Below are 27,629 nucleotides of genomic sequence, written 5' to 3' on the forward strand. Positions count from 1 at the left end.
TCAAACACCCAAAGCTTTGGAGCAGGACTGGAAAGCAAATGTTAGCTTGGTGATGTGCTTAGGAGATTGTAGGATGGACAGAAGCAGAAGACAAAGATGGTGAAAGCTCGTACTGAGAGCCAGAAGGATGGGAAACAAAGAGGGTTTTGGGAAAAGGATGGGGGAAAGAGGGAAAGCCTAATGAAGAAGTACAGAGCAGGAGGAGGCAAATGCAATGGCCAATATGCAGCAGACACATGTACTTCTAGAGAGCTGAAAAGAGCTGGGTAGAAACAAAGGGGGAAAATTATGAAATCAAATGGACCCTCCCTGCACTTCCCAGCTGACACTCCTACAGCTTTACAGCCCTCCAGATCCAAGGGTTCACTCACCTCTTTGTCAGTCTGCTGAACCTGACTTCACTAAAAGGAAAATATGACATCTTCTAGATCCCAAACTGATGTGCTAAACACTGAAATGCTCTGTGTCTCCTGAGTTTAAGATGAAGCAAAGATTTTCCTTGCAGGCAGGCTTCAGATCTGCCCTGCTGACCTTGCTGTGTAAAAGAAAGGTCTCTCCAGTCCTTCTGTTCCTGGTCCACTCTGCTGTAAGCAACAGACTCAATTGCCTCTGCCACCTTTTGTGGCACATTTGGGATTTAGATCACTATTCTTGCCTGTTCTCCCAGCTCAGTGTACCCATGTCTACAATGATATATATAAAAGCAGCAGTGGGGCAAAGCTCAGGCACAGTTTAGGTTCAGGCTGGAGGACCTGCCCCACAGCCAGCCAAGCCTACAAATCAGCCTGAAACTTGGGGATTATAATCCTCCATCTCTAACAATACTGAGCACAGAGCTTTAAGTGGGCAGTAAAAGCCCATTCTAAACTCTGATGACAATGTGATTACTATTATCTTTATCTGGGACTGAATCAGTGACCTATGGGTGAATGGGTCTGTCTCCACCATCAAACCCTCCAACCACAGCGCCCTGGAATGTAATATAACTTGTACCTTTACAGCAAACACTCTACTACTTGATGCAACTTCTTTCATTCCCAACTGCAAACAATAGCCAGAGGCAATACCACCCAGATTCAAAGCTGTAATTTTGGAACACTATCCTTTATATTGTGAACAGGTCTGATACGTATCTGGAAATATAAGGATAGAACATAATTTCCCCAGCTGCTCAAAATACTGAGTTTCAATCTGCTACTGCTTATTCTCTTTTCTTTTTGCTTTTTTTAAATTTATTGTTATTGCAACTGTCCCAGCATGAACAGAGTTGCTTAGTTTACCCTGATAGAAGCTAAACAAGACTTTTGCAATCAAAGGTGGAATTGGTGTAAGTCTAAGGGTGTAGAAGAACATTGGTATTTTTTGTTTCTTTGCAACCAATACTTTTTTTTCTTAATACAAAGGTCTCCACACAGTTCTACACATTAAAAGCAATCTCCTTTTCAGAGCCAGATCCAAATATTATCTGCATGGGTGCTGCCAAGAGATTATGTCTGTGTGGAATGACTGGGAATGTGCACACCACACGTAGGCATTTCAAATGTGGGGCTGCAGACCTCCTTATGTATCCTAGTAAATCCACACTTGTTTGTTTTTACTGTTGCTTGTAAAGCACAATTGTATTTACCCAAAGGCCAAATAACCATAACCCTGTCTTATCTCAGTCATGGTTTTGACTGCACAGCTCCTGCACACTCACTCCTCCAACTCCCCTTTTGCCCAAGTGCCTTTTGCTGTCTCCATAACTCCCTGCAATTTGTTCCCAGTTTTATTGTATCTCCATTATGTAAAGATATTTTTAAAGATCAGAAAAAGTTCTCTGTTCCAAAGTCTCATTTCTAAGGGAAACTTACTAAAAAGTCAGCTCTAAACCTCAGCTTCTTGCCACCCTCACACAATCTTGCATTTTCACTCTCCTCCTTTCTCTGTGTTACCTCCTTATGTTAAGGTTGATTTTGGTACTAACTTGGAAACCCCAGATGCCTACTCATTTATGCATAGTAAACTCCTTGCTGGGCTGGGAAGAGAAATAGTTCTACCTGGTATGGCACCCATCTTTGTATATCTAGCTGTGCACAAACGGTGATGTGGATCAGCAATATAACAACATGACAGTGCAAGTATAAAATTCATAATATAATAATTATAATATTATAATAACTTATGTATTTATTCATCTCTCCAGGAGGATTAAAGTTTTATGCTAATTTTTCCTGCGTCAGAGCAAGAAAATCATTTGCATCTGTGAATTCCCACTCTCGTGATAGCTTGCACTAAATGGGTGAAGCATAGACCCTCCGCCCTACATCGTGGCCACCACATTGCAAAACAACACTTATATAAAGAGATGAGACTTTATTTTGTGCCACCAGAAAGAGAGACATGTTGAAAAGCACAGCAAGTGATCTTCTGCTCTACAGTCCCATCAGCTGACTGGGCTTAACAATAACAAAAAAAATTAGAAAAAGGTGTATTTTTGAAAAAAAAAAACCCAAAACACTTTATGTCTGAATGAGTCCAGGTTAAACTATTTTAAAATTTTCCAGGCTGATTCCTCTAACATAGCCTGGCACTCCAGTTTTCTGAGAGCTGAATGTTTAGAACAGAAAAGTGGTCATGTTAATATCCCAATATATATGCTAACATCCCAGATTCAAGAATACTGCTCCAGTGTGTTTCATATTTAGAATAAGAATAATTAAAATTCCATGTGGTTTCACTTATTTTGATGCAGAAGCCTCATTAAAAACCCTAGACCTGGGCATTTGCCATCAGCCAGCTCAAATTGTTTTGCGTTTGCACTTAAAACCCAATTTTACCTGTTGCAGCTTTGCAACTCCACCATTCACAGCTGCATGTTTGCTGAGGTCATTTCTCTTTTGCATTTTCATCCCACAGATGCCAGCTAGTGCAAATTAATGCTCAGGTCTCAATTAATAAGCTGCGCTTGTGGTTTGCAGAGAATCAGGCAACAAATTTCTGTCAGGTTTACAGCACTTTGGCCAATCGTTCCCAGTTATTAAAGATCATAACGTACTGTGGACAGATTAACTCCTTGTAGGTACAGCCAACTGATACCTACTTTAAAGAGTTCCAGGATATTTTTATAACTTAAAATCATTACTTTTTTTTTTTTTTGCTATTTAATGCTATAAGGTCACTAACAAAAAAAGTCCCTTTGGCTTATTGCATATGTTTCAAAGGGAAATTTCTAGTCCGTCAAGTCAATGCAGAATCTTTCCATGCATGAAACCAGAGTAATGCTGAACAGCCTGTCTCGAGGAAATTCAGCAACATATAGTTAAATTTATTTACCAGTAGCTAAATGATTCCCTTGTGTTTCGGGGAACTTCAGCATTAAGACATTTGCTGAAGTTGAAACTAGGTCTTGTGGGGTTTTGTTCAACAGTTCAATTCAGGCTGAGACATTGTACTAATTGACCTATTAAAATAGTTTTTTTCTTCCCCAACATCTACATCTCTGAATTATAAGTGCAGCCTGGATTACTTACAGCTGATAATATCGCCTTGGATGAAGCACGCCACACACTCCACATGATGAGACGATTTCAGTCTCTTACAGCTTTGCCAAACTTTAAATGTTCTGGCTGAAATTGTCCATGCTGGGCGTCTGTCTCAGGCTAAATTTTGATTTATGCATTTATTTGTTTTTAAAATTTCAGCTGAAACTCTTCTGCTGGGAAAAATATATTGTTTTACCAATCTTAAACTCCGAGGAGCCTTCCTTTGAAAAGCTGTACCAGTTCCATGCTTTGAAGTAAGGACTTGAACTTTGGAATAGGAGTGGCCTTTGTGTGAGAGATGTTGCCATGAAAATCCAGCCAAATATGAACAAATCATAAGCGCTCTGACTAAAAATGGGCAGAAGAGTCTGTGCCCCTACAAAGACACTTGTCTAGAGACTGGAATGAAAACCAGGAGTCACAAATCCTAGCATTTTTTTCTGCAAACATTGCTGAAACACAGGGGCAGTGCCACCTGTCCCCATGCCAGCCTAATGAAGGATCAGTCCATTGACGGCTCCATTCTTTGGGATGGCAGACCCTGAGTGAAAGGAGACCATGTGGGTGTTCGTGTAACATTGCAAAATAAAATTTGGGAAGGTGGGGTTATTTGTGGTTTGTTTTTTTTAGAAATCTGAGAAACTATAAACATAACCAGAGGCAAACAAAGGGATATTATTAAAGTTACCATGTGAAGAGTGAGAAACTTTGGAAACACCAGCATTCAAGTTACTTCTCCAAATGCACTATGACAAAGCATTCAGCTACACAAGATCCTATTCCTTTATCATTACCTTCCCAAGCTGGCCACCTCTGGAGATGTATCCAAGCTGAGGAATAGAGAAGACCATGTCTTCTATATTCCCCAGATCCACTGCTCCAAGAAATCAGAAGGGGTGAAGTGAACAAGGCAAGAGAGACCCAATTATTTCCTGAGTTAACTGGATTTGATATGTGTTTCTGCCACATGGCTCCTACATGACTCAGTTGAAATATCTCCAAATCCCATTTTCACTTCCCTCATTTTCTGTGTGCAGTAAAGATGTTGGCTTCTGATTTGCACGTGCACTAAACATTCCCAGCTGCAGCTGAAGCCAACGGGATCACAGGTCTGAACACAAGGATACAGACAAAGCTGAAATTGTGCTGTAGGTGACACACAGAGGGTGCACTGAACGGCAGGCATGAGACCTTAAGGTCAGTCCCATTTCTCTTTCTAGAGTGGGTTCTTTTTTTCTTGGGAATATTGCACTGCAATGAACTGTATACAAATGCTACGGCAGAAATCTTAGAGCAAAGCCAAGCAAGAAATTAAGGATTCCTTCTTCAGAACAACACTTAATGCTCTGCAATAAGCAAGGCCTGAGGAAATGCAAAGAACAAGAAGCAAACAAAATATTGAAGAGCTGCTCATTAAGTTAGCACTGTCCATCCTGTGCACTGAATGAGACAGGAATCCCGTGGGAAAAGTATCATGTGATCCTGTAATTAAAATTTGTAATGTAATGCATAAGCAGAATGAGGCTTCTTTAAAGTTGCACAGGCAATGTAAGTACTGAGATTTTCTAATTTCTGAGCTCTTGCTTTTGCCATTCTGAAGGATTCTTTGCAGTGTGTTTTAATGGGGGAGTGATTATTTTCCATCCGGACCCCTTTGGGTTTTCCCCCAGCATCCTTCTGTATCAGGAGGACAGTTACTTTGCTCTTCATTTTGTTAAATTCTTGCTCCCTGCGTCTGCTAATAAGTGTTTATTGAATCACACACAGCAACATCTTTCTGCTTTCTTCCAGGCAAGCCTCTGTTTTTTCCAAAGCTGCTGTACCACCTTCCCACTGTAGAATGGCGCCTAGGACTGCAATTCCCAGGGATCCCAAAACACCTCCTCCCGTATCTACTCTTTGCTGTAGCTGTTAGGTCCTGATCCCACAAACCTACACTGTTGCTCAGCTTGGTTCTGGAGCTCAGGGACATTCCTCCCACACATCCAGCAGCGTGTCTACGTGCTGGGAGGGCGAGGGCCATGCAGCACCACAGAAATAATGCACCGGGCTTCTCCCTCTCTGGGTTTGCTTTCCGGATGAGCATGTGTCATCTGGATGTTTGGAACCATTTATCATAGGAAATTATATGTTTCTAAATGTTCTCTTCCCTCCCTTTAGTTCAGGAGAAACAAAAAGTAAAAAAGCATTTGACATTATTTTTTTCTCAATTTCTCCCCCCCCCCCCAGTCACCCCAAAAAGGTCTCCTGGCAAACAATAGCTGCAGAAAAGGTGTGAACTGGCACCCCCCTCCTCTTTTCTTCACCTCAACAAGGTGTTAACTTCAAGGCCTAGTTGGGACCATTTAAACTGCAACATTATTAATCACAGCAGTCTCACAAAAGTCAGAGGGAGGAAGGAACGCTTTAACCCTTTCAGAGCCTCACACACATCAGGCAAGACCCCAATTCCAGTGCATCCCTTCTCATAGTCCCTTAGTACCCCAGTTCACACAGTAAACTGCACGCTGGTGCCTCCTGGTATTTAGGTAACAGGTCTTTGGCACCTAAAATACCACGGATTAATTTGCAGATAGATGTTTTCACTGGATTTATGGTGCTGCACCTAAGCCCTTTGCTGGGAGAAACACCCCATAAATAACATAGTTATTAGTGACCATTAAAGTACCACTCGTGCAAATAAAGGAGAGCGTTTCTCAAACAGAGATGTTATATTGCTTAACACCAAAATTGGAGTCTCTTTGCATTTCTTCAGCCTGGGCTCTGTCATTACCTGTCCTGCCCCTTCAATAGCACTTTGCTGCTGGATGAAGCTGCTTTCCTTAAGGCACTGAGGTCTTGCTGGGTGACATTATGCACTGAATCACAGGTGGCTGCTCTCTGCACCCCCAGAGATAGCTCATCTAAAATTTAGGGAACATCAATAGGTAGAAAAACATAACAACCAGCACCTCCTAGATGGACTGTTGGGAGCAGAAATGAAGCTGTGGAAGTTTCGGCCACCACCATCTCATTTATAGATGTTGCCTCAGTTATACAGGATTTATAAACCTTCCTAATGAGAACCACAGAAGGGGGACAAATGGTCACATTACAGAAATAAATCCTGGGTTGGTGGTTATGACCTGCCACCCATGGATGCCTGTTGACCTGGTGTGATGGGGAGCCTCTGAACTTCTCAGCCTTTGCTATCTCATCTCAGAGACTCCAGTCTGGAGCTGTCATGGGTGATTTGAGTGGAAAGGAACTGGCAGTGTATCAAAAGCCCCCTGCTTGTTTAAAGTCTTAGGCCATCTATGCGCTACACTGGAACCAAAGAGTAAATAAAGTTTCCTGGAACTAAGTCCAGGAGCTCTGCAACTCCACCTGGCACAAACACGCACACAAGAGCTCAGCGCTCTCCGCTCACTTTTCCCCAACTTTTCCTGCCTCAATTTCAGCTGTCGCTGCTCTTCACCAGCCGAAAGGCATCAGCAGGAACACTTGAGGCTTTTCTTGGAGAGCAACCTCAGAGTGTTGTATACAGCAAGGGGGTGAAACCACAGGGCTGCGGAGCAGGCACGGTGATGGAGAGCAGCGGGACAGGAAACCTGAGTAAATCCAGTGAATGGGAAGATAATATACATCATGGTTCACAGGCTACTTTGTTCCTTCTTTTTCTTTTTTTTCTTCTTTTCAGAAAAATGTGCCTTAACTGTCCAGTATAAATATTTGTTTCCAATGTTGTCATGAATTGTACTTTTCCACTGCATGCTACTAACTCAGAAACACCATCTGATCCTCAAGCAGACACAAAGGAACTATGTTTTGCAGGGACAGGGAAGGGGGGGAAGCCCTTGGCATTGCTCTGTTATTTCACCCGTTAAACCCCTCCTTTTCCCATCCCATCCAAATTTTCCTTTCACATTTCATTCAGCTAATGGACAACTCTCCGGAGGACAGAGGATTCCTTGCTGGTTCTTGATTAAGAGTTTTTAAGAAGCCGTGAAGGAAGATATTCTTTGAAACTGGATCTACTGTAGGATGGGAGCCAGCACACAGGACACCGTGTCTTTCAGAGAGGGCCACACACAGTGCCACTCCAGTCATATGACTTCTCTGTCACATCCTGAAGCCATTTCCAGCTCGTGTGCGAGTTTGTACTCCCATTTAGAAAAGGATGGGATATATTGGGAACACACATATGGAAACACTTTCAGGGAATCAGTTTCCATGAAATCCATAATAAGCCAAGTGGCTTCAGATGTGGCAGTGTGCCTCAGATTAGGAAAAAAAAAAAAAAAAAAAAAAAAGAGGGAAAAAAGAAGGAAAATTCTTCCCTTTTAGTCCTTATTTCAGTTTCAAGGGGGGGAAAAAGAAAAAAAAAAAAAGAAAATTAAAACAAACTAATGACTTATGGCTACCAAAACAGGGAGTCACAAAATAATACAAGAGCACTACTCCTCCCCCAAATAAGAGCACTGCTATCAGCATTCCTGCAGCTCCCAGAAAGCCCTCCTGGCATCTGCTAAACTCACATGGGGTCATCAGAGCCGTGGCCCTGCCTGTGTCAGCCTGTATGGGTTGGGCAGGTCCCACTGTCTGCTAACCTGTGCGAGCAATTTTTTCCTTCCCTTACAAATTTTCCTTCCTTTCCTTTCCTTCCTGCCCTTCCAAAAATTCAACTTGGTGATGAATTGTCGATTAAGTTAATCTCCTGGAAAATGCCGGATTCAGGAGGGGATATGCCCTGGATAGGCTTGGCTGTACCCAAGCCATACTAAAAGCAGGGATTATTGTGGGATGGTGTATTTGGTTTGCCAGGCAGGTGGTGGATATCACCTGCCTGCTGTGCTTGGAGCCAAAGCTCAAGAGAAACTGCCAGATGCCCTCACTGATGGGTACCAGAGTGCAGGAACAATCCCAAATAGTGCAGAAAAGGGCTTGAGGCCACATCAGTGCCAGGCAGGAAGGAAGCACCCAGCTCATCCAAGCTACTGTGGTGCTGGAATAATCTTTGCATGGCTGAGGAAGTGGGAAGTAACACAGATCAAATGGCAGGAGTTCAAATGGGAACTGGAGAGATGCTACGTGCATCTCTGCTACAGATAGCCGCCTTTTTATCACGAGAAAATAACCAGGAATTTGGCTTCTAACTGGGGCCGTATCCTACAAACCCTACTTTTCCTGACAAACAAATGACTCCACAAATAGTCCCTCTGTTTCCAATAGGGTTATTTGTGGTAGGAGGGACCACCCAACATGAGACGATCGGGCCCTCCACTCCCTCACTCTGCCGCTCACTTCAAACTTCCACAGCCAAATATGAACACAAAAAAAAATACCCACGAACTGCAAAGGCTTTTCCTCACTGCTGCTGGAAAAGCCCTGGACTAGAACGGCTGTGGAAAGGTCTCGTGTGCTATTAATATGATGCTCTTCCTGGCTTCCGCCGCTGAAACGGGGATTTGCCATTTGTTTCTCAGGCTGGTTCTTTCCACTCAAGCCCCGGCACAGTAACTAACTGAAAACTTCTGCATCACGGAGAAGGTCTCTTTTAAAAAGTTTGGCTTGGCTTTGCTTTCAAAGACTTGTCTGTATATTTTAGAATATGTAGAACTTGCCTTTGATTTAAACTTCACTCTTAACAATAGACAAGAGATGATTTCTCTACTGAGCAATTTAAACAAAAACAAACATATTTTGGTTACTCGGCCTTGTTCTCAAAACGCTCTGTTTTCTTTTTTTCCCAGAGAAAAAAATCAAACCCTACAAATGGTTACATTTCTGGTCAAAAAAACTTAAATTCACAAATGTAGATAATCCATTTCTTTTTGCTCTGAACAATATCGTACACAGAGAAAGAAGGAGCACCTCCTCAGCCCCTAGACATCCATAAAACATGAAACCCCCTCATCTAAACAATTAAAACCATACTTTTCTCCTCCAAAATAACTTCTCCCTTCAAAGGACATTTTCAGCCTCGGTCCCTGTCCACAAGCAAGGCCATGATGTTGATTTCTAATCCTCTTCCCCGGCATGAAGTGCCGTGTGCCCAGAGGGTGAACAGCCGCACCTCCTCCCGAGGCAGGGGAAGGCGGCTGCTTGTGCTCGGAGCTGGGGCTGCACGGAGCAGCCACTCTGAGGGGATGAGGACACTTAACCCACGGGACTTCTGGCTACTGGAGAAAGAAGAGGGGAGATACCAGGGAGGCATTTCCATCTTAGGTTAAGGATTTTAGCAGCAGGCGCAATAATGCTCTTGGACTGAAAACAGTGAAAAATAACTCACCCTGTGATGGCCAGAGTTTTTTCCCTTACAATGAGAACGCATTCCCCCCAAGTAACACAAACAGTAGTAAACACTGGGCCCTGTGATAAAATGGTCAAACATGTCAGAGTGACTCAAGACTCACCGGCCAAGGAAATTTCAGCAGGCTCAGGGTGAGAGGCAGCCCTGTGGGGAGAGCCATGGGTGAGCACCAAGCCGAATCCTGCTCCCGTGTCATGGGGCAGAGTGAGAACAGCTTGGGGGTGTCACAACCCCTGGCATAGCAGGAGCAAAGCTGTGGCTCTCAAGCCACGGAGCAGGACTTGTAACCATCACCATGAGCTTCAGGAAGATGGAGGAAAACCTTGCATACAACTGCTGGGCTGTTTTCGCTGGAGCTGCTGCTCTCATAGCTAAGAGTCAAAAATACTGAGCTGTGTAAAGATATACAGAGGTTTCAATCCATGGATTTAGGCACTCAGTGTCTGTTTAGATACCAAGCTGCCACAAAATTCAGCAGAACACACCTAGACATAGCCATAAAGCAGGGCTAGAGGCACTGTATCCCTTCTTATATTCAATTAAACAACATACAATTTTCAATCTCATTTAATAAAAGCTGTGTAAATCCCTCTGTATATTTTTTTCATTCCTTTCAGACCTAATGTGAGCTTCCTACTAAATTAAGGTGAACTACTGTAAGCAAAGCTTCAATCCATTATAACATGGTCTACACAGCATCCCCATTCATCAGCTGAGCTGAAGCTTAAACCAACCCAACTCTGAACACCTCTAAATAAATGTTTCTTCTCCATAGTGTAAAGTCTGAATATGGGTCTTATCCTCCCAGGAAGGTGGTGATGAGAAAAAGAAACAGACCTGAGTCTGTAACAGCTCACATCATAAACATGCTCAAGGCTGCTTGATGTACAGCCCCTTAGGCTATACCACTAGCAGCTCTTTAGACCATCAGTAGAGATTTATCCCAGATATGGTATCTTGGATTTTAAGTTCAGATCATCAATAGTGATTAGGAATAGAAATAGAAAGCCCACTTAAGCTGCTACAAGGGAAACTGTGATACAATTCTTTCTGGCTTTTGCTATTGATTTATTTGTGAATTTGGGCAAATAATTTGATTTTTCCTGTATAAATTTTGCTCACTATACAATGTATATTTCAATACTTTATAATAGCCAAGTGACGAAAGTTAATAGTACAGTTTAGAAAACACTATAAAATCCTTTGTTGGAAAATGTTATAAAGTTTAAAGATTGTAAAGTACAAAGATTAAAGGTAAAACCCAACAGACATTTTCATAAGCTCTTCAATGGGTGAAGACACAGAAAAAGTGGAAGACAGAGCAAAGAGAACTCTAAATAAACTTTCATATTCAATCCCAATTTCTGAGATAAGAAAGATGCATACAAAGTCAGCCTGAATTAGCACCTCAAGTTGTCTTCATCTGCTTGAGAAAGCAGCAGCAGAGTTGCTTTAAACCAAACCTCCAGCGCATCTGCAGCACAGGCCAGTGAGAGCAGGAGCTGGCCCGGCTGAGCACCAGGCGCCGGCTCCAGCCCCACTGCGGCTGGAATGGCTTCCTCCATGGGCAAACAGCCTGTCCAAAAACCAGCTCCAAACCAGTCTGGCCCACCTACATGGGCCAGGCCAAATGAGGAACTGGTTGGGTTTGGACTACCCTTAAACCCAGCTTCCTATCTAATTTTGGAATCTAATACGGTGGCTCCCAATTCAGCTCTGGTGCTGCTTAGATCCTCCCTGCGCTGCTTTTCACCCATAAAAAAGAAAATAACACGGATTGGCTTTTAGCAGGAATCAAAATGAAAACAAAAACAACCAAAAAAATCCCTTTGGAGGGAGATATTTGAGAGAGGAAGAGGGAAGAAAGGGGGAAGAGAGGTGCTTTTTTCCCATTGCCAGGATTCCTCTGTGGCTCCTCCGGCCATGCCAGCATCCACATCACAGTTCCCGGGGACTTCCTCTGAGCAACTTCTGCGAGATGCCTCTTCCAATGAGCCATTTCATCTTGGTCTTATTTTGCGGAGATTTCAGGTCAGCAGCCCTCCTGGTGTTTTTGAGGCACTTGCTTCCCTTCCTATTTGGCCAGCCAGTTGCCTTTGCAGAAGGTCTGTTTTTCAGTGGTCAGTCCCTAGACCGGATCCCAGGCCTTGCAGTTTGCACCCTTGAGGGTATCCAAATATTTATGATCTTTCTCACAGAGGTCTCTATACTTTCAAGGCTGACAAACCCTATCCAGCTCTAGTCTTTTAACTGCACTCAGATTAGCCATTTCAACTGTAATTAATTTTTTTGGCAGGGATTCCTTCTTTGGGACATAGTTTTATTTTTGTTTTCAGTGGCAGTAACACATTTAACTAGTTGGCTCCACTCAACAGGAATTATCTGCAGATGTTTGATCCTATTTCTCCACGGAGGACCACAGATCATATGATCTCACAAGGTGTCTGTCAGTCCTATAAGACTGTGACACTACAGACAGGAAATATAATTGATCCAGCAGCTCCTCTGGGGTAATTACCATCTAGCTAAGGGTGAGCAGATTCACAGAGCTGTGTCAACAGCTATTAAGTACAGTGATCCAGATAGAAACTGTCAGCTTTATATATATATATCTATATGGATATATAGATATAGATATTCTGATTTTGAATGCCAGGGGAACTGAATGACCACTTTTGGCCAAGCTGAGAAGGTGATGGGTCCTGGATGGTCCCTTGGCCTAACATGACCGACACCATTTGCTTCTTATAACAAGCTGTGACAAGCAGCTTTGTCTTTTCTTTCCTGCTTGTTTTGAAGCCTGGAAAGAGGTGAAGAGCCACAGAGCTACCTCAGTACCCTCCTCACAATTTCATTTTTGCACTCCCTTCTGACCCACGCTCACTACTGGATCTAGTAAGGCTGCAGGCACTCCCACCACCTCGCCGGTTCCCTTCGTGCTACAATTCCCTCTTGTACTCCATTGCACATCTTGTAGCCAGCTGTACTGTACCTAAGAGTGCAAATTCAAAGGGGACAGGCTGATTTCCCTTTTTTCCTCCTCTTCTTTCACTGTATAGTCCTTAGCACAAGGGGCATGAGACCTCCAGACACCATCACAATACAAACACTCTCAGCTGGCAGTGGTGATTCCAGCAGAGGTCCAGTAGCTATTCCCAAATACAACTATTACTTTGATCACTGAACTGCACTGCTTGCAGGAGCCAAACCTGGATGTTCCAGCTAAAGCCAAAACCTCAACTGATGCCTTGACAAGAGGACTGATATCCAGTTTGTGGAAATTTTTCAATCCCACTTTCAGCTTTCAACACAACACAAAACATCATTTCAGGGCAAAATTAAATACGGCAAGCTGTGTTTTCACAGACATCTATCCAGTAAAAATGATGTGCCTCATAGATTTGGTCCTGTACCTGTGCTTCAAACTGGTTTTCCAAGCAAGCCCATTGTGCAGCCTAATTAACAAACTTAACCAAGATGGACATACCTTTAGCTGCTGGTTTTATAATATTCTGCCAATTCTAAACAGTACCTGTTTAATAGGAAAGGGCATTTAAAAGCGGAGATGCCTATGGATCAGACAGTGATAGCCCGGTTAAACATTAAAAATAATTAGTGGAAACCACACATGTGGCATCACTAGAGCTTGTATAGTGGCTTTTCATCTCAGCTAAATGAAAGAGGCTTTGTGGGTATTGCTCCTAGCCCAAGTATACCGCCTTTCACTGCTCACTGCCAGAGATTTGGGATGTTAAGAGATGGAAAGATTGCCATGAGATGCCCTACCCCTCCATTTTGCTTTCAGAATTGATCCTTGGTTTAAATGCTTCAGGGTGTTTTCTCTGCTGGTGCTCCCCTTTCTTAGCATGGCTGCTCCTCTTTCTCACATAAGCCCAAGGAGAATTCTTCTAGCTGCCTATCCCAGCCCTCCCAAATTACAAAATAACATACTACACCTAACACTCATGGCTACCACAGGATAAAAGATCAAATGGATGATTAGAGAGACCTTTGGGAACAATGACTGGGAAGTTTGGAGAAGACATGGCCCAGACTGGGCTGAGCACACAGCACACTGACTCCTCTCCTCTCCTCCTCCAAGTTCACCTTTAAACCACCACAGAATCCCTACATTAAGTGTATACTTCTTTGGACAGAGCTAAACTTCACACAACGGGAACATTGCCTGGTCCAAGTAATCCCAAGAGATCAACACAGTTTCAACTGTCTATTTGCAAATTTGCCCATGGAATAATTAGAGTTGCGGAGAGCAAAGAGGCTGCTCTGGCTGGGTGTCTGCTCCCCAACAGAGCCCAGCCTCAGCTCTGAGCTTTGCTTTTGACAGTGGAAATGCAAACTAAACCTGTGAGGAAAAGCCCCTGTGACTATAGTTGTGTTTCTTAAAATAGAAGATTAAACAGTGCAGGAAAACCAAGGGAGAACATGCATCCCACTGTTTTATTCCTTTATCTCCATCTAAGGTAGTGTGTGAGAAATTAAATTAATTTTATTAGGACTTAGCAATTGGGCAAATACAAAGGCAGGAAAATTCCTAAAGGAATTGCAGAAGCTCACAAAGTCAGTGAAAAATGTTTTCCCAGTGCATTTCTTCAGGTGGGTTGGAAAAGTAGAGTGCCACTAGTAATTCAAACAAAAATAACACCTTTTCAGCGGATAAGGTAGGAGTTTGGCTGATTAGGAGAAGGAACTTCCACAATTTGAAAGATTATAGTGAACCCACAGCAAACTGAATTGACCAAAATATTTTTTCACAGTCCCCCATCAGATGCCTTAAAAGTCAAACCTGTTCTGTCCCACACCAGCCAGTTCCCTGTGGCTTCTGCCACCTCCCTGAGACCCACCTCAGCCGCCTCCTGTCCTACCCACCTCTCTGAAACTGTCACCAACACAGGAACCCACGAGAACCTCAGAAATCAAAATCGGTGCTACGTTCTGGCAGATATAGTTATAGCAAAGTTGTAGAAGGTTCAAATGAGTGGAAACTTAAGTTAGACAAATTCAGACTGGTAATAAGACCCAAATTTCAAAGAAAAGTTAATTAGCATCTGTAACCAAAGGTTGTGGTGGGTTTTGCTTCCCTGGAAATTTTTAAATGAAGACCAACTGAGTGGTTGGGCTTGCTTTTTTTCTCAAAGGTTGCCCTCAAGTTCAAATGGGAGCTAATTCAGGGAAATCTTACACCTGGGTTCAAAGCAGATGTTCACATGGGCTTCATTGTACAATAATCAATTAATTTATACATTATACATCCAGAGATATGCTTATGTCAAATTATTCTTCCCTGTGCCTCATAGATGATGATTCACCATTGCTAAAAAGCCTCACACTCCACAAAAACTCCTCGGACACAGCAGCACCATTAAGTACCATGTGGGTGCAGGGTTGGCTTCTCCCTGAGGGGCCACTCCACCACCCACACACTGCTCCTGTGGACATGGGGAAATTGTCCTGAGCTCAGGAAGGCATCTCCTGCTTTTGCTCTGTTCCCTCTCTCTCTTTTGAGTCAGTCTGAAAGCAAATATTAAGAGATTCCCAGATTAGTGTCCCCAAATACACTCCCTTTATGCATATGAAATAGTTCCTTCACCCTTAATAACATCCTTTGTGAGCCACGTGAAGGTGTGCTCCCTCATTTTATCTCATCCATCTTCCTCTCCTTCACTGCCTACATTGTTTGCTTTTGTACAACCACAGAAAACCTGACCCACTTGCATGGCTCTTGCCTTCCATTTTGGTCACCAGTATCAGCCCAGTATCACCAGTATCAAAGCTCTTTGAAATCTGACAGCCAAGCTGGCAGGACACCAGGTTCTTTTCTGCTAAAACATCCATCAAGAGGGGAGGAGATTTGTTCATGTGTAAAATGGGGCCAACAACTATTACTAAACCACTTCAAAAAGGTGTTTTTGAAGCTCTGCTGGGATCTAACACTCCCTTGCTGACCAAATTCAGTGTGGTCAAATTCTGCATGGACAGAAATGAGAGGAAATTCCACTGAAAACCAAGGCAGCTCCAGCTATTTCTACCAGCAGCAGTTTTTACTTCTTGAATTGTATTTTTTAGTGTAAAATTTGCAGAATTTAAACCATTCAGCTCCTGAAGGGCATATGATACTCCTTTAACCAAACACAGTTGCAATCTGAGAAGGACCAAATTCTCCCGCATTTTATGGAACCATTTAATAAATTCATATTGGCCAATTAATCAAACTCAATTCAATGCAACAAAGACACAAGGCAAAGACTTACGGGCAACATCATAGAATCACAGAACGGTTTGTGTTGGAAAGGGCCTTTTAAAGGTCATCTAGTCCAACCCTCCTGCCGTGGGCAGTGGCATCTTCAGCAACATCAGGTTTTTCAGAGTTCCATTCAACCTGGCTTTGAATATTTCCAGACGTGGGTCATCCACCACCTCTCTGGGCAGTCTGTGTCAGTATTTTGTCATCCTCATAGTGATTTCTTCATGTCTGATCTAAATCGACTCTTTCAGTTTAAAGCCATTCCCCCCTTGCACTCTCACTCCATGCTCTTGTCAGAAGTCTCTCCCCAGTTTCCTTGTGGGCCCATGAGAGGAGGGGGGTAAATAAGTGGACCTGACCACCCTGTATGTACCAGACAGCTTCACACATGAAGATCCATTTCCTTTCGACTTCAGCACGTATGTGATCCTGCCTCAGCTGCCATCACTGACTCCATCCAAGGTAGAAAATTAACAGCAATTCCACAAAGGGAAGAGAGAAATCATCAAACGCCTTTGCAGAAGGATAAAACAAAGAGCTCTATCCCACAGCCTTCCTGTTAGAGGCTTATTGACTTTATTGGGAACACACATCTAGGTAGTGGCTCAGGATCTGTCCCTTTGGAAGTCTGGAATTGAGGACCCGGTTGCCCCACTAACAATTAGCATTCTGTTTACAAAACCCAGCAGAGTCAGTAAGAATAATCATCACAAAACATGCTCAGACTGTGATTCCGGTTTAAGTTAATATAATTTTAATGAGTTCTTCAGAAAAAGCCTGGCACTTATGGAAAATTTCCTTAATTAATATCAGACCCTAAATTAGTAATAAAAAAAGCCCTGAATATCATTTGGTCTCAAGCTGGAACTAAAGTATGTTTTGGCATCATTACTAACTGTTAGCAGCAAGTTCTGGAAACAGATGCAAATCTTGATATGTGTCCTAAATATAAAACACATTGCAAAAAAAGCTCAGATAAAAATATATCTATACATCCACATATATTTGAGTGTGCTATTTCCTGCCTGTATCAGCAACAAATTTATTCCATTTCAAAACATACCACTTGCTTCTTTTCAGTACTTTTAAAAATCCCTTATTTCAGGAATAAAACTCCTTCCCTCTGCCTTCATTTTTCCTGTTTATTTCCTCTCCCAACAGCCATTTTAAGTAAATGAAAAGGGCTTAAAGACACGCATTGTAACATTCAAACATCTGAAAATCAGCCTGCTTGTTTTACCACCTAAATATGGGCATAGGTGCCTAATTTGAGGCCACCCACGCTAGAAAAATTTGAGGTAGGGATCATGCAACGCATCTTCTGGACAATTACTCCAATGAGAGATTCAGCCCAGTGGAGAGGCTGCTACTGAAAGCCCACAGACGAGTGCCAAGGTGCTGAGATTCCCAGGTGGCACCAAGTGGGCAGGGGACTAAAAATGGAAAGCCTGCGGTAAACAAAATAAATAGAACCACTGAAAAATAATTTAAAAAAAAAAGAGAAGGTGAGTTAGAAGTTTAGGGAAGGCAGCAAAATGAGCGGATTGTTTCTGAAGATCTGAGCTCCCCCAAGTTCTTTACTTTGCCTTGACTCAGTTTCACCTTGCAGGGAAAGCATTGAACATTAGCAAGGAGAAACCGAGACAGAGACAACCTTGAGTCTTCTGGTTTTCATTTAATTAAAAAAAAAGGAGGAGAAGAAGAAGAAGAAGACAGAGTGAAAATTGTTACAGTCACCAAGAAAAACATCCCAGCATAGGGAGCGCACCAGAAACCGAGCTGGCTTCTTGGGTTTGCCAAGAGCCTGAGACAATATTGCTGAAGCGTGAACTGCTCATTCATTGCAGGGGCTGCTCACACCAGGGCCATGCCGGCAATAGCCACAGCATTAACTGTTTCTCTGCTTCCCACAGCACATAAAGAAGAAAAGAACTGTGTTTTGGAGACAGCACTAATGCCTTCCCTTATGAAAGCTCCCATCCTGAAATGTGCTTATTGCCCACAACATTTAATCAAGTTAGCAGGAATTAAGGGATGAAAGCATAGCTACTTCCATGACCACAATTTCTACTTGGTTGCTGTAAAGTTTTCTGAGCTCCTTAGGAGAAGACAAACAACCTTTATTTCTAAAAGTTGTTTCAAAGACCAAATTTGCCCAAAAAGGAAAAATCTTAGTTACAAAAATCATGTGAGTACATAACACTAGCAAAATCCAAGGTAATTCACACACAGGGTGAGAAACCCAAGATGACAAACAGTAGAAGACCCCAAGAAAAAAAAGCCCATCACAGTCAGCTGCTTTCTCATTGACCTACAAATACTAAACCCAGAGGATCAGCTGGAGCTGATTCCATTCCATGTGTTTTTTTATTATATGATTTTTAGAGTAACAAGAGTGAAAATTAAGTTGTGTGAAAAACAAGTATTGTCCCTCATTAGGACATGGCTGGCATTGCATTTATAATTGCCAGCCATCAGTAAGCTGGAACAACAGGAAGGTTCCTTAAATTTCAGTTTGAGATGAGGGTCCAGGATGGCCCAAAACATTGTGGTGATTTATCTACAGAGTGAGACGAATTAATGGAAAAGTTTGGCTATACATGAACTAGCAAACAGGGTCAGGGCACATTCTCTGGCTCTAAATCCAGTCAGGATGGTCTGGCCACAGATGCTACATTAAATCCTGACTCCATAATGGGGTGGCTGACTCTGAGGTGCCCACAGGAGCAGGTTTGGGACTCTGCTCATTTCCAAACCACAGCTGGGACCTGTTGGCGACCATGCTGGCCAACCCCACTCAAAAGCAGCCTTGCTGACAGCTTAACAGTACTGGTATTTAACAGTCCAGCCCTACCACTGTGTAATTTATTGCTGAAGATACCACTTCCTGGCCATTTTAGTTCAGTGGGATGGGTCTGCAGACTTCTTTTGTTTAGGGCCTGATCCCAGCGTCTCCCTGATATATCTCAGCATGCCCCTACTCAATGACACAGTAACTATAAGACAGCAAAGTCCACCCTGCACCCTGTGGGGACTCCAGCTAGTGGAATAGCAATGTTTGGGCATGGTGGCACAACCTCAACTGACAAATACCTAGGAAGGGTCCAGCCCAAGCCTGGAAAAGGCAGGTTTGGTAATTTGTCTTGCTATTTTGATTCAGTTTTAATTTTCTCATTTGCGATGTGGAATCTGTCAAATACAGACAGGATCTTCCACAGTCAGCACTGAACGTGTTTGTGATACACCTGCAGGACAGGTCCTCCAGCACCTGAAGATCTTGACCCTGCAAGTCTCTCTCAAGGGTGAAACAAAAAGAAAGAGACTCGTGTTTAGGCAGAAGGGTGAGTAGGAAAAGTGTAGGGGGAGAAAAAGTCTCCTCACCTTCCTCTTCTCAGGATTCTCAACAAAAGTAAAATCAAGTTCAAACTCTGCAACAGCGCAGAAGGTCGAGGTCAGGGTGAGGTAGGGTTAAACCAGGACTAGAGTGTAATTAGGCTGTGATATGGATATGTTTATGGGACAGTTAAACTGTCTCTTAAATCACCTCAGCAAAGGCAGACTATCAGATCATACATGCCTATACTTGAACTACTCACCTAGGCTCGCTTCAGAAACAAACAGGCTCTTCCCAGGCACTGCCAAGGACCAGCACAGATCACCTGCAGACTGGTCAAGGCCTGAAAATGCCAGTTTGTCCCCACTGACTCAAAAGGGAGTTGAGGGTGAGTGTCTTAGGAATGGATGTCTGCCGTGGGGACATCTATACCCACCCCTCCTTCAGCTGCCTGGGACCAGCTGCCTTTTGACTGCAAGAACAACCCGACCTGTACTCCCTGCTCTGAACCTTCCATGTGGGGAGGATTTGCTGGATCAGCCCCAAAGTGTTATGTAAAATGGCTGTGATGTGTATATTTATATGAATCATATACATTAATTACATAATAGTTACTCATGCTCCCCATCCCACATGCACTTTGGTTTTGCATAGGACACAAAGACTGAGTGCATTCACTATGAATCATGCAATAAGACTACATCCCTCAGGCAAACTCTCTCTAAAATGACCCTTTTCTTATATTCCCATGGCTTCCACTACAATATTATTTAATTAAGAATATTAATCGGCTGGGCCACCAACTTTCTCTGTCTTCTGGGGAAGTCTGAACAAACAGACATTTTAAGAAAATATGAGGAATCTTCCTTGTTTTATGATTGGAACATTAAGGTAAGGCAATTTCATGGCCTCATGAACTTGTTTCTTTATTTGTTCTTGATATGAACGTGAAACTTCTGGACCAGAAAGATCATTGATTCAAAAGTTGTATGAGTGATGCCAGATAATCTTTGCTTTCCTTTTCAGCTCATGCTGTTGAATGGTGCCCAAATACCTGGGATATATCATTCCTTAGTTGCGGAGCAGTGCAAACAGAGCACTGACCCCCATTTAGAGAAGACGAATACTTGCAGTTTGGCAGCCATGGGGACATGTGTGCACGTGCCTGCAGCACGGATGCAAACCTGCCAGTAGTGCAAAGAAATCATCAGAGATACTGACATGACCAGTTCAGCTGCATTGCAGCAGCTGCCTGAGCAACTCCTCAGGGTTGCAACTTGCTGACCTCCTCTCCCATGGGATGAGGAACTGCATGCACTGCTATGGGAGTTCCCCACCATGTGCTGTCCTGTAGCCCCAAACCTCTTCTGATACTTAGCCTACTCTGGGGCTGAAACACAGGCAACCTCATCACCAAGAATCATGGAATCATTAAGGTTGAAAAACACCATCACGTCCAACCCAACAGCACCATGTTCAACATTAAACTGTGTCCCTAAGGGCCACATCCATGTGCCTTTTGAACACTTCCAGGGATGGTGACTCCATCACTGCCTTGAGCAGCCTGTTCCAATGCCTGACCACCAGTTCAGTGAAGAATTTTTTCCAGTTATCCAATCTAAACTTCCTCTGGTGCAATTTGAGGCCATTTCCTCTCATTCTGTCACTTGTTACTCAGGAGCAGAGCCTGACCCCCACCTGTCTGCACCCTCCTGTCAGAGAGTTGTAGAGAGTGAGAAGGTCCCCCCTGAGCCTTTTTTTCTCCAGGCTGAGCCCCCTCAGCTCCCTCAGCTGCTCCTTGTCAGACTTGTGCTCCAGCCCCTTCCCCAGCTCCATTTCCTTCTCTGGACATGCTCCAGCCCTCAATGTTTTCTTTTTATAACTGAACCCAGGATTCAAGGTGTGGCCTCACCAGTGCCCAGCACAAGGGGATAGTCACTGTCCTGGTCCTGCTGCCACACTACTGTTGATACAGGCCAGGTGCCTTTGGCCTTCTTGGCCACCTGGGCATACTGCTGGCTCATGTATCCATCCCAAGATGGGGAAGAACGCCACCACTTTGGCCATAGGATGAGTGTGTTTTTGGTCAAAGGAAAACTATTAAAAGTAGCTCTAGGGCTGCTACTGACAGTAAAACCAGGAGCCACTCCTGCTTTATTGGATGGAATATTTTCAACATCTGGGTGAGAACCACTTTAGCAGTTGTCCAGGTGAAGCCATGGAGCCTTGTGGAAAGGCTGGGTGATGTGCAATTAGGGCAGATAGGAAGTTCTGTGCCTGTAGGTGTGACAGCCAATGCCTAAGGGGGAGGTTTCACTCATTTTTCCTCCTGCATGATGTAAAGCATGTAGTAAATTTAGGCAGTAAATATGGCATTCATTAAAATGACCTTGTATACTTTTAACAGCCTCGATAATCAGATTTCTGCCACTGTATCGGAAAGCGACTTTTTTATTCAAGGCCTTATAAAACCCTAATTTCTCCCTCATGCTTTAGACATGCCTGAAGTTTTCTAAGGATTTTACTGTTTCTTTGCAGTAATTTTCTACCCTCTTCAAAGTTCTGTTCTCTTCCTAAATATGCATTAAGTAACTGAGTGGAGATTTACATTTCTTTGAGTGTGAGGGATAAACTACTTGCTCTACAGGGCAATATAAATCTTGCATTTCTCTTTCTCTTTAGATATAGGAGAGGTTGGATGCTGCCCTCCCTTCCTGTGCCACTGCCAGTGAAACCCTTGAGAAGCACTGTCAGGTTTGCAGCTGAGGCTGCAATATGCCTCTTTGCATCCTGAGCATCTGAGTGGGTCCTTCAGCCAAGAATGCTTCTCTCTGGTTCTGAGTAGGGCATTTCTATTCTGAATTTCTATTTCTGTCAGCAAACACTAAACACAACCTCTGGCACTTGTGGAAGATGAAAGTCCCCGTTTTCACTCCTGAATCTAACTGGAAGCAAGATCCCCATGGTGAGAAAAGGTCAGGACATTGTGGAGGCATCACTCGAGCCCTGGAAAGGTGAAGGACAAGAAGCACGAAGGCAGCTGGCCATAGAGCACAGCAGGAAAGTTCAGTCCATGGCCACACAACGTACACAGCCATGTCTTTCAGTCTCTGCCTGTGCCCGCATGCCAGGAGCTCACATCTGAATACACACAGACAAGCAAGGGCTGCAGGGCAAGCATGCGGTGTGCAGCTGCCAGGTCCCAGCCGAGCCTCTCCTGCAGGTATTGCCGCGGGCGTGATTGCAAAAATAACCCATTCGACAACACAGACCATCAGGAGGCTCTGACTCAAAGGGAACCTGTTTCGGGCCAAACAAAGCATTTCCTCAGCATCAAGCCGATCGAGTTTTTTGACCCAAGTCAGGGCGTTGCATGGAGAGCTGGCAGGAACCTGCTCCAAAACCCTCCAGCCCTCAGCCTATGGGGAGATCTTTGGCATCTCTGTGAAGGCAGAATGCACTAGGGCTGCAGAGGGGTTTGCAGCTGTTTGTTTCAGAAACAAAGCTTCCCTCCTCCAAGATGAAAGAAATCAAGGAGTCTATGCTAATCAAATCCTCCTTGCCTGCTGGCTGCAGTTCAGCTTGTCAGGGATGCAGCTCAGTGGAGTGATCAACATTTCCAGTGCAATGAGCTTGGTGGAAGGGGAAAACACAACAGCAAGAAATTCACCTGGCTGGGAATCAAACAGGTGTATGGCAGCAGCATCCAAGATTATAATAATATCTTGCAAACATGCAAAAAATAGATGTAATAAGACTGATTCTTTGGTTTTCATTAATGAATCATAAAGGCTCTCTTTACATTACACATGCTTTTTTGGCATACGCTGCTAATATTTCCACACTTGCAAGGTTGGAGTTTTAAGACTGAGCCTCCCTCCCCTAAGGTTCCTCATTTTTGGCAAGAGGTACAAGGTGACTGTGTGCCATGACAGGCTCTCTCTTACTTTGGGGCAATCAGATTACTTTACACAGATGGTTTTATCACTGAGACCATTAGAGGTGAATTGTGCAATATATAAATGTGCATTTGTTGGGTAAAAAAAAGTCTGCGTTCCTCGCTACTGTCTTGTCTATGTTCCTAAATGTATTTCCTCTCTCCTCCATCATTCCAAAGCACAATTTGTCCAAACTTTACCTTTAAGTGACTCAGCTTGTTTCTGATAGGCCTCTTAAGTACATATTAACTAAGGAAACAGTCATTCTTAAACTACTGGATTGAAATGCAGAAGAATGAACCTCAGCTTTAACTACTGAAGAAATAAAGGCATCTATCTGTCAGGATGCCTAACAATATACACACCACAAAGACAAAGTACCAAAAAATAGGAAGCATAACACGTACTTTAAAACACAGAATCACAGAACGGTTTGGGTTGGAAGGGACCTTAAGATCATCTTGTTCCAACCTCCCTGCCACCTGCAGGGACACCTTCTACTAGGCCAAGTTGCTCCAAGCCCCATCCAACATGGCCTTGAACACTTCCAGGGATGGGGCAGCCACAGCTTCTCTGGGCAACCTTTGCCAGTACCTAACTGCATGCAAGTAAACATTCTTTTGTAGGGGAAATTAAAAAAAAATTTAAAAAAAGAGAGAGAATTTCTTCAAAGAATCAGATTCACAATTTTAAAAAAATCTGATCTGAAATGGACCTAAAGTTATTTGAGAGAGCAAGTTATTGCTCAGAGCAACAAAGCAGCTCTTCCACACTGAAAAAAAAAAAAAAAAAAGGCGGGATTTTGAATTGTGCCTGCCTTGCAGGAACCCTGGTACCACTGCTGAGGTTTGCTCTCCTTGCCAAGGTTTGTCTGAGGCCACTGAGGCAGCCGCTGCCAGTCCTGTTCCTATCTACATAATGGTTTTAGGCAAAACAGAGTCTTTACCTGAGAGGCGTCTGGGCACATCGGTAATGGCTGGAAGTCCCGTGCCTCGAGTGGAGGACAGGGGAGTTGTGGAGTGAATGGATGGTGAAGTCATCTGGCTCAAGTAGGATGGGTAAGACTGGTCATAGGACCATGGCGGGGATGACTGCGCCTGCCTGGGGTCTAGGGGGAAAATAAAAACAAACAAAAAAAAAGAGAATTTTTTTTAAAAATGAAGAAAAATTGTAGGGTATCAACAGCCTAACTAGAAGAAATGGGATTACTGAACATACACACATAAGTACTACGAGGAGTGAGAATGTAATGAAATACAACTTGCTCCTCAACACTCAGCCCTTTCAGGTCTTGGTCTGTGCTTTTCCCTCCCCAGAACAATTTTTGCAGGAAATGAACAGACCAGAGAGCAGCGTTTTAAAAGATCTGGAAATTGTGATGTAAATTCCTGTAGTCTCTCTTCCAACATGTTATACCAAGAGTTACCAGTCCTCAAGGAATCAGAAAGAGAAGCAGAAAACAAGGATGAGCCTCAGGTCTGATCTTAGGAAGTGGACTTCATGGAATCATGGAATCATTCCGTTTGGAAAAGACCTCTAAGATCTTTGAGTCCAGCACTGCCAGATACCCCGCTAAACCATGTCCCTAAGCATCACAGCTACAAGTTTTCTAAACACTTCCAGGGATGGTGACTGCACCACTTCTCTGGGCAGCCTGTTCCAAAGCCTAAGCAACCTTTCAGTGAAGAAAATTTTCATAAGATCCAATCTAAATCTCCCCTGGCACAACCTAAGGCCGTTTCCTTCAGAGGTGAGTAGACTCTACAGTCAGCACTTGGCACGTCTGTCAAGCTGTTATCCAGTTTAAACATCACACAATAGCGTTTTCAGTCCTGAAAATACTAGCCAAGGAGAAAAAGTGTTATTAATCTTATCAGCATCCGTCAAAAAAATGTCACATTTGGATGCTGGCCCAATTACTTACAGTGCCCTCAATTACAAAATATGGTTTGGGATAACTATTGGAAGCTAATGATACCTTTTGAAGTATTTGCAATAGCTCACTATGGAGGAAATGATTTTTAGGATAAACACAGTTCAATTTTTGCTGAAGCACTGGTAGAAGGAGACCTAGTTTTACTCACTGATATTTGGATTTATAAACCATTTGCTCTCAGTTAATATCTCGTGATAAAGATACCACTGAATACCTCATAAATTATGATTTTTATTTCCCTGTATTGACAAAAACAAAGCACTTTCAACCCCAAAGTTTGTTTGGGGCACTGCACAATAAACAGAAAACTATCTCTCAACCAGCTCACAGAAATTGTAACACACCCCTTCAAATCCTGCCCAGTATTTTCAGGGAAGCCCATCAAGTCTATTCAATCTGGAGAACCTGCTCTATCAGAACACTGTGCTAAAGCCCTGCTTTGCAGACAGCAATGTGACAGCCACATGGCATAAGCAAAGGCTCTTTTACAGGAAATTCAACTTTTTTTTTTCTTTTTTTAACTCCTTTCCCTGCTCTTCCACACAGCAAAACCTTGTAGTTTCAGCTACTTCTTGTTTATTATTTCTCTTCAGACATGATTTGTTTGAAGAAATGTCTGGAAAGCAGATACTTCCTCGAAGCAAAATAAGTATATAGATATATATAAAAAACCCAACCTTCCAATTTAATTTTAAGAGGATTTTCCTGGAGTTTGTCATTTATATTAGAGCTGAGTAATATAAATGGTTAACATAAACTTCTCAAAAATCCAAAGGACACTTGATCATTAAATGTAATGAACTTCTTTGTTTTAACAATTTCAAGGCCAGGGTTGTATAGATTGGCACAGGTTCAAATCTGACTGACTGCTCATTGTTACATCTGATATTGACATATTTCTCTGCCTCATTCCACTACGATAATTCACCATACAGTCAATGGTAAATGATCTTCAAGTGGGAACAGAAAGCCTAGGCTTGCTGGAAAAACAATCTTAAAATTAATGGTGTGTTAGGAACACAATCTCAAATCCAAAATCCTTCAAACTCCAAGACCTTTTCAATCGCTGCTTCTGAATCGAAAACAGGGCCCCTAAAGTTTTGGGTTTAGGTCAGCTCCAATGCTAGGAGGAAATAACATAGCAGGTAAAGGCTGGGGAAAAAAAATCACAGTAGAGGATGTTTTTACATCATTTTTGTCTAAGATGGTGGAAAGCTCCAAAAAAGAGGTGCCTTCCTGGAGGCTCATGCCACTCCTGGTAGTGTAATCCTCATGGCACAACAACTTCTTGAGCGTCTCTGGCACTCTCATCACTTTGAACATCCATGCTAGACTTGGTTTTACACTTAACACCCTTAACCCAGCAACTGTGAATGTCTGTGCGGACACAAGAATGATGAATAACAAAAAGTGGTCTTTTAAAGGCTCACATGGTATTTCAAAATACTGCACTATCAAAAGCAGAATATGGGGCTGGATGGACCATCACTTGACCCCAAAACATATAATATATTCTTTCAACATCTACTTCAAATACATCAGTCTTCCCAGGGAATAGGAAATAATGAAGAAATAATGAAGAGGAAAATCTTTAACCAAATTGAACATTACATGACTCATCAGAGCACAGTGACTGAGGAAAAGGTCACAGTACCTCAGGCCAGAGGGTTACTGTGATCTCTCCATACCAAGGCATGGCTGAGGTCATGGTCAAGGCAGGGTGGAAAATATTGCCCTGGGGCTGAAAGGCTCAAGGTATCTTTGACCCGTTAGGAAACCAGAAAGTGAAAATACAAGTTTCACCAGAGCCCAGAGCAAATGCCCTAAAGCCAACCCTTGCTGCCTGATGGCAGTCAAGGTTTGCATGGACATGAGAGAAGAGAGTGGTGAAACATTGTCACCTTGCCAAGTCAAAGGTGACCTATGAGCCCACAGGGCAAACATCACTGCTCAGCAACATTGCCTAATTCTCAGGGGAAAATGCCACGAGACAGAGCCCAAAGCTGCCCCACATAGTCCCTGAAGGTGGACGTGCAGCACATGTGGCACCCTCTGGTTCACATGGAGATGGTCCTTGTGATGGTGCTGGAGCACTGGGGCCCACCAGACCATTTCTTCTGGTCCCACACACCATCAAAGCTCCTGGGGGAAGGAGGGGCACCACAGGGATGTGCCAGCTGCCACAACTGCACTTCCAGGGCAGATCCACACAGATGCTTCTGAGGCAAACACAAGGCCCTAAAGAGGGTCACCTCCTCCTTGCTCTGGCCCAGAAGGGGTGGGATGGCTATTTAATACATACTATTGGGGAAGCAGCTATGAGATGATTTGTGAGAGGTTTTC

At 43.3% G+C, this 27,629-nt stretch overlaps 1 protein-coding gene across 4 annotated transcripts in view; it reads right to left on the reverse strand.

The window, feature by feature from the left end:
• Positions 1-27,629, reverse strand: part of RUNX2 (RUNX family transcription factor 2) — a 157,656-nt gene that overhangs the window by 69,582 nt on the left and 60,445 nt on the right. For 3 of the 4 annotated variants that reach the window (XM_066180063.1, XM_066180066.1, XM_066180064.1), the window contains one exon: positions 24,297-24,458. The exons of the other annotated variant lie outside the window; for it this stretch is intronic. In XM_066180063.1, coding sequence (XP_066036160.1) covers positions 24,297-24,458 — 162 coding nt within the window. The remainder of the gene's footprint in view (positions 1-24,296; positions 24,459-27,629) is intronic. 4 annotated transcript variants of the gene reach the window in all.

Source organism: Chamaea fasciata, unplaced genomic scaffold (genome assembly GCF_029207755.1).
Source record: "Chamaea fasciata isolate MVZ Bird 193981 ecotype frontalis unplaced genomic scaffold, bChaFas1.0.hap1 SCAF_3, whole genome shotgun sequence".
Taxonomy (NCBI): Eukaryota; Metazoa; Chordata; class Aves; order Passeriformes; family Sylviidae; genus Chamaea; species Chamaea fasciata.